This window comes from Colobus angolensis, unplaced genomic scaffold, assembly GCF_000951035.1.
Source record: "Colobus angolensis palliatus isolate OR3802 unplaced genomic scaffold, Cang.pa_1.0 Scaffold3, whole genome shotgun sequence".
NCBI lineage: Eukaryota > Metazoa > Chordata > Mammalia > Primates > Cercopithecidae > Colobus > Colobus angolensis.
Genome location: NW_012116265.1, coordinates 27,517,123 through 27,529,965, shown reverse-complemented (window position 1 = coordinate 27,529,965; position 12,843 = coordinate 27,517,123). Strand labels below are relative to the sequence as shown.

At 37.1% G+C, this 12,843-nt stretch overlaps 1 protein-coding gene across 8 annotated transcripts in view; it reads left to right on the top strand.

The window, feature by feature from the left end:
- The window catches only part of GPHN (gephyrin), a 734,237-nt gene that overhangs the window by 441,174 nt on the left and 280,220 nt on the right, over window positions 1-12,843 (top strand). For all 8 annotated transcript variants that reach the window (XM_011949716.1, XM_011949712.1, XM_011949717.1 and 5 more), the window contains 2 exons: window positions 5,479-5,545; window positions 12,203-12,475. In XM_011949716.1, the coding sequence (XP_011805106.1) occupies window positions 5,479-5,545; window positions 12,203-12,475 (340 nt within the window). The remainder of the gene's footprint in view (window positions 1-5,478; window positions 5,546-12,202; window positions 12,476-12,843) is intronic.

Below are 12,843 nucleotides of genomic sequence, written 5' to 3'. Positions count from 1 at the left end.
TGCCCTATTAATTGGTCGTGATCTACAATTTGAAGAACACTACTAGAGAAAGCTTTGCACATATGTAATATTGTACAACATTGAAAATGAACTACAGCTATGCGTATCAGCCTGGAGGAATCTCACAAACACAATGTTGAGTGAGAAAACCAAGTTGTATAAGAATATACACAGTGTGATTTCATTTGTATATAAATTTCAGAAGCATGCTAAAATGAAAATCTACTTAAACATATGTGGAAAAGTTTTTTTTTTTTTAAGTAAATGACTTATATAAGCACCACATGGATGAACCTTGAAAACATAATGTTAAGTAAAAGAAGCAAGTCACAAAAGGCAACATATTATATGTTTCCCTTTATATGAAATGCCTAGAAAAGGCAAATCTGTATAGACAGAAAATAGCTTAGTGAATGCCTAGGGCTGGGAGTTGCAAGAAAATGTGGAGTGACTGCTAATGGGTATGGGATTTTTTTGTGGAGGGTGATGAAAATATTATAAAATGGATTGCCGGGATGATTGTACAACTCTGAGAGTATACTTTTAAAACTGTTGAACTGTATCTTTTAAATGGGTAAATTGTATGGTATGTGAATTTTATATTGATAGAGCTGTTTTGCAAAAAAAAGTAAGAGAATGTTTGAAAATTCAGGATGATAGTTATTTGGAGAAGAAGGGACTTGAGATCAGGGCAAGGCACACAGTACTCTTTGAAGGTATCAGTGATAGTGTATTTCTTCACCTAGGTAGTAGGCACATCAGTGGGATTTTCATTGTTATTGTCTGTTTTATACACGTCATACCTTGCTGTATATTTAATATTTAACAGAAATTTTAAGAGAAGCACTATTTTTCATATTCTTCTATTCTCATGCCTGTTGTGATCAAGTTTAACATAGAATATTGAACTTCTAGTGTAAATCTAAATTAGGACCAGTTTTCATCCAAATATGTCCTGTTTTTAAAACTTACTCTTTTTGTATTAAAATTTAAAAAAAAATAGAATAAAAAGGTAACTATCCCATTATATAGTCTGTGGGTCAAGATATACTTAACTATAACCTGTACGCTTTTCTTCATCACCTTTGCAACCACCCTAATTCACCTGTTACATTTTTTGACATTATCTTAACTGTATTCCTTGCTTCTTGTCTTGCACCTCTCCAAACAATTTTCTACTTTGCAGCCAGAAATATCTGTTGAAAATATACATATTAGTATGTTATTTCTCTGCTCAAAATTTTTTAGCAAAATCTCTCTCTCCGCTGTAGAAAAAGTCTATGGATAAAGACTGAATTCCTTAAGATTACTTTCCAGGGCCTGTATAATTTGTCACTGCTGCTTTTTGCATCAGCTTCCACACACACTCGTTGTTGTTACCACACACGTCAGGTTCTATTGTTAGCTTCTAAGTACTTTGTACATGCCGTTTTCTCTGCCTTGAATGTTCTTCCTTCCCTCTTTACCTCTGTAACACCAACCGGTTATTCAGACAGAAGCTTAGATTTTTCCTTCCTTACAGAAGCCTTCTCTTAACTACTCCTGTCCTCCCTTACCTAAGACTAAAATGCCCTTCCTATTGTTCCTGAAGGATTTTTGCTTCATATACATTTACATTTATTTAAAATGTTTTATATTTTATATACATAAACAAAAACAAGGCACTATGTAACATGCTGAATCAGATACATGAGAGAAAACAAACGAAGAATCAGTCAACTTGTATTTAGTGTTTGTTATTATCAGACTTTCTTTTCTTTATATCTTCTGTCATCCCCTTTCAGTTCATCTTAGACTATTATTCCTGAAATAGTGCTTCGTAATATTAGTAATAGCAGAATCCATTAATCATCCCCAATGCCTTAAGAATACATTCTAGCTCTTTACAGTGAATTCATGACTTCTACTGTCTAATTCTAATGTACTTTTTAAGGAAAGATGGACCAAGTATTTATTTAATGCCTGTTATGTACTAGAGTATACTGTACATTGTATTTCAAAGATTATGTTAATCCTTTTAACAACTCAGTTTCTAGAAACTAAGGATTAAAGAAGTTTAGTGATGAAGACAGGATTACACTAATAGTAAATAGTAGTACCAAAATTCAAGCACAGTTTATCACAGCAGTTCTCAAACTTTTCCATGGATTAGAGTCAACTAGAGAACTTGTTAAAATACAGATTACTGGACCCCACCCTCACAGTTTTTTATCCAATATATCAGCAACAGAGAGGAGGGGGTAGGGGTAGTATGGAAAATTTTGCCTTTCCAACAAATTCCTATATGATTTATATGTTTCTGGTCCAGAGACCACAAATTGAAAAATACTAATGTATCAGACAGCAATATCTTTCCGCTAGTCCTTCTTACCTCACATTACTCCTCTATAAGTAAGCAAATGGATGTTTGCTGGTGAGAGACAATACACTCAGAATGCACTTGGTACTTTTTTTAACTCTGTGCTTTTACATTATTGTTTCCCTCCTCCTAAACTGCCCTTCTTTTTGGTTTTTGTTTTGTTTTGTTTTTTTGAGATGAAGTCACACTCTTGTCACCCAGGCTGCAGTTCAATGGCATAATCTTGGCTCATTGCAACCTCTACCTCCCAGATTCAAGCAATTCTCCTGCCTCAGCTTCCAGAGTAGCTAGAATTACAGGCACTAGCTACCACACCCAGCTAATTTTTTGTATTTTCAGAAGAGACAGGGTTTCACCATATTGTCCAGGCTGGTCTCGAACTCCTGACCTTGTGATCCTCCCGCCTCGGCCTCCCAAAGTGCTGGGATTACAGGTGTGAGCCACCACACTGGCCTACTTTTTTTTTTTTAACCCATGGTACTTTATACCAATTTGTATTACTACTTACTGTCTTGTGTTGTAGTTGTTTATATGCTTTAATGTTCTACATTTTACAATTATAAACTTCTTAAGCATTTGGGTTGCATGTATTCCATAATACTTAGTACAGATCTTTAGCTATTTGATGAATATTGGAATATGCTAAAACTTTGGAGCTTATAGGTTTTAAATTATTGAATGATATAATGTTTGTGAAAATACTTTATTAATCCTAAAGCATTATATAGAAGAGAAGTACTTTCTCCTTGCAGTGACTCTGGACATTCTGTAGGTGAAAAAGTATATCTCAAAATTAATTTTTAAACACTTCAAAGAGCTCAGGGAAATGAGAAAGAATAAATAAATCTCTGATCTCATGTTTTGCCAACATAAAAGGCAAAAAAAATTGATGGGAAGTAACAAATGTAATCTCCTGGCTATATAGCAAAACCTTTAATTATATCACATATGCATACATAAACACACACACAGAAACATAGTGGTTTGGATATAACTTTTGGTTATATTAGCACTGCTACTAGCATGTCAACCTAGAGCAAGTGAAGGATTATTGGAGACATGAAAAGCCTGGATTTGATTACCAAAAATTGAAATAAAAAGAATGAACTAAGTTTTCACTTGCCACTAGCCTTCTAATGGAGGGAGTTACAACTTTCTTGGAAAATAAAATCCAACACATTTCATAATATGTGATAAAATTGTCACAGTGATGTCAGTAAGGATGAGTTCATGGACATTAATAAACACAGGATGGGATGAACTTACTGTATAAAATTACAAAGATCCCAGAGCCATGTATTAATCAAATTCTTTGTACTCCAAATTATTTTTCCATATTTTGTAGGTAACTATATTTGTCTTTCCTTCATAGAAATGTTGGGAGAATAATCTGCAGTAATTGTTATGATAATATTTCTAGTTTTTAGAAGGAAAGGTGCTACAAACTTCTGGATGTAGCTAATACTGTATTCTACAAGGGATTATTGTGCTCTTAGTTAAAATTCTAGATTTATTCAATAAATTGCTAGTTTTGCTTACATGAAAATAGAGAACTTAATATTGATGACATTCCAATCATATTACTGGTGATATAATCAATTAGCTATCATATTGACAAAAAAGTACAATGTAGCATTTTAGTTTGGAAAGAAAAACAAAATTCCCAAGTAAACAAGAACATATTAAGAACTATATAATTACCCAGTGCCATTTTGTCACTAAAGTACTTTATCCAATTCTGACTGCCAGAACTGAAACAGATTTTGAAGAAATATCATTAAGATTAAAGGTCAGAAAATAGCCTTAAAGTTTGTAATGAAACAATGAATAGTTTTTCTAGTAAGAAGAAGGCAGCAGTAAACAGTTTTGTATATATGGCAAGTTGTAAATAAATGGCAATCTTCTCTTTCAGATCGTAAATAGGACAAGAAGAAAAAGTAACAAAATACAGGACAGACAGTTTTAGGTTATTTCGGAGAATAAGAGTAGTTAAAGAAAAACTCAAGACGTTCAGGGAAGAGTATTCTTACATTACTTTAAAAATACTGTAACATTTTAAAAATAGCATAATCTCTTTGTTTTCAAATTATGAAAATGAGATAATGTTACCAGATCAAAGTAACACAGCCAGTCAATGACAGCATAATTCCAGCTCTCATATGAAATCTAGGCCTTTGATCCTTGACTCCCGTCTTCCACTGCTTTTCCATTTTTTATGTTTCTTAACCAGTTAGTTTAAATGTGGCCTGGAAATTGACAATTATCTCTGAAAGACCTTTCTAGCTTAAAATGCCTGCGATTATCAATGGGTCTATTAATGAATGAGCTCTCCAACCTCTTCCCTTCTGCCATTCACTTGTGAAAAACCTTGTTTTACTTTAAAACTTATAGACTTCCTGAGAAGCAAGAGCTCGAATCTAAATCTTAAGTGCTTTTTGTGTTAGACTTTTGAACATAAATAGCACTAAGCATTTTTTTTTTTGAGACAGAGTCTCGCTCTGCTGCCCAGGCTGGAGTGCTGTGGCTGGATCTCAGCTCACTGCAAGCTCCGCCTCCTGGGTTCATGCCATTCTCCTGCCTCAGCCTCCCGAGTAGCTGGGACTATAGGCGCCCGCCACCTCGCCCGGCTAGTTTTTTGTATTTTTTAGTAGAGACGGGGTTTCACTGTGTTAGCCAGGATGGTCTCGATCTCCTGACCTCGTGATCCGCCCGTCTCGGCCTCCCAAAGTGCTGGGATTACAGGCTTGAGCCACCGCGCCCGGCCAGCACTAAGCATTTTTAATGCACTATCTCAAACTCTTAAACAATTCTATAAAATATGAAGAAGCTGAAGTTAGACAAAATAGGCAATTAGACTTGGTCAGATTACTTAAAAGTAGGTAAATTATTCTGATTCCACATTCAGTACAGTTTTTCCAATTTGCCATACTAACCATAATATAAAAACTTCAACCAGAATGCCTAATTTGTATAGCAAGCAGTGAATGTCTTAAGATAACAATTTTATTCCTAAAACAGTTGTTCATATGTAAAGTAAAATGATTGTTCTTTGTTGTTAATGTATTTAAACCGGACATTCATTGCAATTTAGTATTCATCTACTTTCTCTTTTCTTTCAGGCCTGTATGTGGAATCAGAGGGAAAACGCTCATAATTAACCTGCCAGGTAGCAAGAAAGGATCTCAGGTAAATCACCTGGACATATTAATGTTTTAGTGTAAGAGATTTTGACCAGCTGTGAAAGTTAGCCAGCCAAAAAGTTGGAGCACTTCACAAGACTGCCCTCACTTCTGATACCAGTTGCAGGATTCCCAAAGTCACTCTTGGGTTCAGTAATTCAATGGAAAGACATATAACTCACTAAAAACTGTTACACTTACAGTTATGGTTTATTATGGGGAAAGGATACAGATTAAAATCAGCCAAGAGAAGAAGTGCATAAGACAATGTCCAGGAATACTACCAAACACAGAGCTTCCCTTGTCCACTCCCTGTAGAGTCGTGAATGCTTTACTGTCCTGGCATTCGTGTGTGATAATATACTTTTAATATTGCCAATCACAGAAGCTCACCTGAGTTTTTGATGTCCAGAGGTTTTTGTTGTTGTTGTTGTTCTTGTTGTTTGGGTTTGTTGTTGTTGTTGTTGTTGCAGTTCATCATCTTTTGCCCATGTGAATAACCTTTAGTCTTTAGTGCTTCCCAGAGATTGGATTGATAGCATTAGTCTCCAGTATGTTCCAGAATTGACACCGTGTGGCCCAAAGTCCCCATCATAAGTCATATTGTTAGATTGTATGGTGACCAAAGCCATCAGGTAAACGAAGACACTGCTGTCACACATGACATTCTGAGGACCTAGAGATCTCCTCCAACTAGTTAAGGGCAACTACTTTTACCGTCAGACTCTCTTAGGGTACTGTTAATTCTTCGCTCTACAAGCTACCCCCTGGCCTTTGGCCAAGGCTTTTTTTTATTGTACAGCAACACAGTCATGTTTGTCTGGGTATCTATATTTACTATGGCATTTATGTGACAGACACAGCAGTAGTATCAGTGTGAATATGCCTAAGATTTGGCTGAGGCAGTGTAGGGTATGGATAGATTTAGAGAAATAGCTAATCCATCCACTAAAGCCATTACATACATTTTCATAATTTTGTATAAATTTAATAATTTCTCACCTTAATCTACTACCAAAAATACTATTGATATGTTTGCACAGAACTGTATATCATAGAAATTAGCTGATGGTTACCTAAGTGCAGTTGTTCCTTAGGCCAGTCATTTTCTATTGACATTATATCCTGAGGAGGCTTAAATTGAATTTCCCAATACACTTAGCCATAACCTAAAAAATAAAAGTCAAAAGATACTGGCACATTCTTAGAGTCCTTCTCAGACATTAACAGACCAGAATGTCTCCCAGAATGATGGTAATCAGGTTTGCAGGCTTGTTGGATTCCAAAAATAGGAGTAGTCTCAGCAACATATGACCACTCTTTCAAGCATCTGTTACAGTTGAGCTAAGAAACAATGTCATCTCTTGTTCTGAACCTCTTTGGAAATACCAATGCAGTATTATTTCCACTGCATAACCTATCCATTCATTCCTTTACCCTCAGCTACCGTTCCTCCTTCTCTCTATTTATGCCCAAACTTTTCCACCTTTTAAAGAGTTGTAAGGTTTGGCCACTGTGCTAATTCAGATTGCCATTGGTAATACTAGCTTAGCAAGTTCCTCCTGCACAGTCTATTCCCATTCATATAGAGTAGGATTGTATCCTTTACTTTCATTTTAGCTAGCATAGATAGCAATAACCAAGAGATTGTGTGTTTAGCTTCTTTCTTTATATTTTTCATCTCCTTATGCATCCAATGAGACAACTTTTTGGGAATTATCTCCATTAACTAATCACAGTACAGAAGCAATTTCATGCTGTGGTAGACACTGTCTTCACTCAGTGATCAAAGGTTCATCATCCCACACCCTCTCTTCACTTCCTAAGCCATTTATTTCAGTGAGTTAGGGTCTTTCTAGAAAATCTTATTTTTGACACCAACTGTAAGGAGTTTTAGCCAACTGCAAAAAATAGCAACCTACAAATGTCAAGTACTCTACAAAATTGCCCTCACTTCTAACCCTAATTGCAAATTCAGGAGATCCTAAAATGACCTTCAGGTTTAGTAATTTACTAGCATTCATGGAACTCACAGAAGGCTGTTATACTCATGATTGTTCACACAAGGAAAGAATACAGATTAAAGTCAGCCAAGGGAGGAAGTGCATAGGGCAGAGTCTAACAGAAGTAACAAATGAGGAACTTCTGTTGTCCTCTCTCTTTGGAGACATGGACATATCACCCTTCTGGCATCAGTTTGTGATACCACACATGGAGTAATGCCAGCTGGGGATACTCACCTGAGTCTTTGGTATCCAGAGCTTTTATTGGGACTCAAACACTTACTGCCAGTGTGGCTGACCTGTAATCTTTAATCCTAAAGTAGAGAGAAGCACTTGGGGGTCTTCCATGTAGAAAGTAGGGTCAGAAGGCCGAGCGCAGTGGCTCATGCCTGTAATCCCAGCACTTTGGGAGGCCGAGGCGGGCGGATCACGAGGTCAGGAGATCGAGACCACCCTGGCTAACATGGTGAAAGCCCATCTCTACTAAAAATACAAAAAATTAGCCGGGCATGGTGGCGGGCGCCTGTAGTCCCAACTACTCGGGCAAGCGGAGATTGTGCCACTGCACTCCAGCCTGGGCGACAGAGCGAGACTCCGTCCCCTGACCCCCCCCCTGCAAAAAAAAAAAAAAAAGAAAAGAAAGTAGGGTCAGAAGGCCAAGAAAGGGAATATGAATATATATCCAATTCACTTAGGAACTTTTATGCAGGGGCAAAAACTTATGTCAAAGTAGTCACAAGATTGTTTAATAGACAGATGAATGAAACTCCATGTTTACTGCTAAACACCAAAGCTTTGTGTGAAATCTTGAATTAATGGGGAAAGAGGAAGGGTAGCCTATACCTGTCTATTCTTTTCCTGATCCTTTCCCCTCATTCCTGAACTGCAGTCTAACATTGTTAGACTGTCTCTGGTGCCCAAAGTCCATAGGCAACGAAGACATTCCTATTAGGCATGAAATTCCAAGGACCTAGAGATCACTCCCAGAAGCTGAGTATAAAGACCAGACCTCTCCTCAGTCAAGGTTAAATTCTTTACTGTACAATCTTTAACGAGTAAACTGATTGAGCCATACAAAGATAGGCCAAAAGATTAGGCATCTTTCCCAATATTATGTAACCCTCCAAAAATTTTTAAGATTTTTTTTTTTTTTACATCTTAGATTTTAAGCTATTACTTCAAATGTGAAAGAGAAAGACCTCCACCTATTCTGCAAATATATCTGGCCTTATGTTCTGGTTTTTAGGTTCTCACCTATTCTCTTTTGGTGATATATTATAGATAATAGTGAGCACCTCAGCAGCAGATTATATTAACTTTATGTAGTACTCTTTACAAGCTTATTTTATATTTTGCATGCTGTATGATGTTACCTAGCTATACTTTATGATGGTAGTTAGAACTTTAGCTCTCTGGACAAAATAATCTGGTTCTCACATGGGTTGTTAGTTCTACTGCCCTGCTCTAACTAAAAATATGATTTCCTGCCTTTTTTAAAACAACTTCAGTACCAATAAATCTTTATTTATTCATTGTATTTTCCCCAGAAAAGGAGAAGGGATAGGAAAAGAGTCAGCATGTGTCTTTAAAAAAAAAAATGATTAGAAGATGGGAAAAGAAGTAGACAGTATAGCAACATCAACCTTCAAATAAACATTCCCCAGTGGTGGGGTCACTGAAGCCTAAAGAGGCTCAGTCTCCCGCAGTTCAAGAATGAGGGGTCGGGATTAGGAAAAATAACAGACAGGTACAGGCTACCCTCCCTCCCCATAAATTCAAGATTTCGCACAAAGATTTGGTATCTAGCAGTAAACATAGAGTTTCATTTGTCTGTCTCCTATTAAACAATCTTGTGGCCACTTTGATGTAAGTTTCTTGCACCTGTGTAAAAGTTCCTGAATGCCTTGGATATCAACATTCATATTCCTTTACTTAGCCTCCTGAGCCCACTTTCTGCATTGAAGGCTTCTCTCTACTTTTGGATTAAAGTTGCTTCTCTCTACTTTTGGATTAAAGATTAAGTAGATTTGGCCAGGTGTTGGGGCTCATGTCTGTAATCCCAGCACTTTGGGAGGCCGAGATGGGCCAATCACAAGGTCAGAAGTTCAAGACCAGCCTGGCCAAGATGTTGAAACCCCATCTCTATTAAAAATACAAAAAATTTAGCCGGGCGTGGTGGTGGGCACCTGAAATCCCAGCTATTCATGGTGCCAAGGCAGAGAATTGCTTGAACCCGGGAGATGGAGGTTGCAGTGAGCCAAGATGGCGCCATTGCGCTCCAGCCTGGGCGCCAAAAAAAAAAAAAAGATTAAGTAGATTTGACCCATCCAAAATACAACAGTGTCTTCAGTGTTTGGCATGAATCACATCAAGAAATGGTCTTGACTCAGGAGGTTGGGAACAAGGAATGGAGGGCTCCTAGTTTCCTCAGGATTTTTGCATAAATCATTTAAGAGTTGTAGAAATAACCCAAGAAGTAAATGTGTATGTGTGTGAGTATGTAGGTTTTCTCTAGGGGAGGAAGGGATGGAAAAGAGGGTAGTATACAAGTTTTTAGAATATATTTATTTATTTATTTTTAGAGACAGAGTCTCACTGTGTCACCCTGGCTGAAATGCAGTTACACAATCATAGCTCGCTGCAGTCTCAAACTCTTGGGCTTCTTTCCTACCTTTTCTATCTTTCTCATAATGCATCTTTAAACTACCAAGTTGCATATTGAAATTTTACTTTTTAAAAAATGCAGTGCATGCTTTTCTCTTTTTTTAAGAGAATCTGAATCTGACCATCCATGCCTGTCCTCAATCTTTTTTTTATTATTTTTCCATAAGTTATTGGGGTACAGGTAGTATTTGGTTACATGAGTAAGTTCCTTAGTGGTGATTTGTGAGATCCTGGTGCACCCATCACCCGAGAAGTGTACATTGCACCATATTTGTTGTCTTATCCCTCGCCCCCCATACTCTTTCCCATAAGTCCCCAAAGTTCATTGTGTCATTCCTATGCCTTTGCATCCTCATAGCTTAGCTCCTACATGTCAGTGAAAACATATGATGTTTGGTTTTCCATTTCTGAGTTACTTCACTTAGAATAATAGTCTGTAATCTCATCCAGGTCATTGCAAATGCTGTTAATTCATTCCTTTTTATGACTGAGTAGTATACTATGATGTATCATAGTTTATCCACTCATTGATTGATGGGCATTTGATCACGATTTTGCGATTGTGAATTATGCTGCTGTAAATGTGTGTGCAAGTGTGTTTTTTGAATAATGACTTCTTTTCCTCTGGGTAGATACCCAGTAGTGGGATTGCTAGATCAAATGGTAGTTCTACTTTCAGTTCTTTGAGGAATCTCTGCAGTTTTCCATAGCTGTTTCACTAGTTTACATTCCCACCAGCAGTGTAGAAGTGTTCCCTGTTTACCACATCCATGCCAACATCTACTGTTTTTTGATTATTTGATTATGGCCATTCTTGCAGGAGTAAGGTGGTATTGCATCGCAGTTTTGATTTGCATTTCCCTGATCATTAGTGATGTTGAACATTTTTTCATAATGTTTGTTGGCCATTTGTATATCTTCTTTTGAGAATTGTCTGTTCATGTCATTAGCCCACTTTTTGATGGGACTGTTTGGTTGTTTTTTCTTACTGATTTGTTTGAGTTCGTTGTAGATTCTGGAATTTAGTCCTTTGTCAGATGTGTAGATTGTGAAGATTACAAAACACTGCTGAAAGAAATCATAGACGACACAAACAAATGTAAACATATTCCATGCTCATGGATTAGCAGGATCAAGATTGTGAAAATGACCATACTGCCAAATGCAATTTTCAAATTCAATGCACTTCCCATCAAAATACCACCATCATCCTTCACAGAGTGAGGAAAAACAATTCTAAAATTCATGTGGCACCAAAAAAGAGCCTGCATAGCCAAAGCAAGACTAAGCAAAAGGAACAAATCTGGAGGCATCACGTTACCTGATTTCAAACTACGCTATAAGGCCACAGTCACCAAAACAGCATGGTACTGGTGTAAAAATAGGCACATAGATGAGTGGAACAGAATAGAGAACCCAGAAGCAAAATCAAAAACTTACAGCCAACTGATCTTCAACAAAGCAAACAAAAACATAAAGTAGGGAAGGGACACCCTTTTCAACAAGTGGTGCTGGGATAATTGGGTGGCCCTATGTAGGAGAATGAAACTTGATCCTCAACTCTCACCTTATGCAAAAATCAACTCAAGATGGATTAAGGACTTAAACCTAAGACCTGAAACTATAAGAACTGTAGAAGATAACATTGGAAAAACACTTCTAGACATTGGCTTAAACAAGGGTTCGTGATCAAAACCCAAAAACAAAGATAAATAGCTAGGACCTAATTAAACTAAGGAGCTTTTGCATGGCAAAAGGAACAGTCAGCAGAGTGTATGTTTTTATAGCACTGTAGTTCCTTAGCTTATAGAGAATACTGTAATATATGTTATGCTTACTTCATGGCATATTGCTAAGACAATGTTTTACATATGATTCATTCTTGAGATTGATGGAGGGAAATGCAGATCCAAAATCACAAAACAATTTGATTGCCACCATCTTATATAATTACAAAAGTGCTTCATCTTAATTTTTTTTCTTTCTCTTGCATACAGGAATGCTTTCAATTCATACTGCCAGCTCTACCTCATGCCATTGACCTTTTACGTGATGCTATTGTAAAAGTAAAGGAGGTGCATGATGAACTTGAAGATTTGCCTTCCCCACCACCCCCTCTTTCCCCTCCTCCTACTACCAGCCCCCATAAACAGACAGAAGACAAAGGGGTTCAATGTGAGGAAGAGGAAGAAGAGAAGAAAGACAGTGGTGTTGCTTCAACAGAAGATAGTTCCTCATCACATATAACTGCAGCAGCCATTGCTGCCAAGGTAAGCCTGATGAGAGATACTCAAGAGGCCTAAAGGACCCACAGGTAAATGTACTGGTTTCATCTGTTTTCCATCACATCCCTCCCTACATTTAATACTTCTTCAGACAACCCTAAAAAAATAACTGGGATGTCCATGACACTTCACTACTATGTTTCCTTCTTGATAGAGACTCCTTGAAGGCACTGAAGTTTATTCTGAGTTCTGAGGCATTACTGATGAGCTGTTGCCTATTGAAGTAATAGCTACAATGATATACAATGTGACATTTTAGAACTCTTTGGAGATGTCATTTGTGGACATATTAAATATATAATGTTTATGTATTCAAAATATCAAAACTTCACAAATTCTTGAAGGAACAGCAA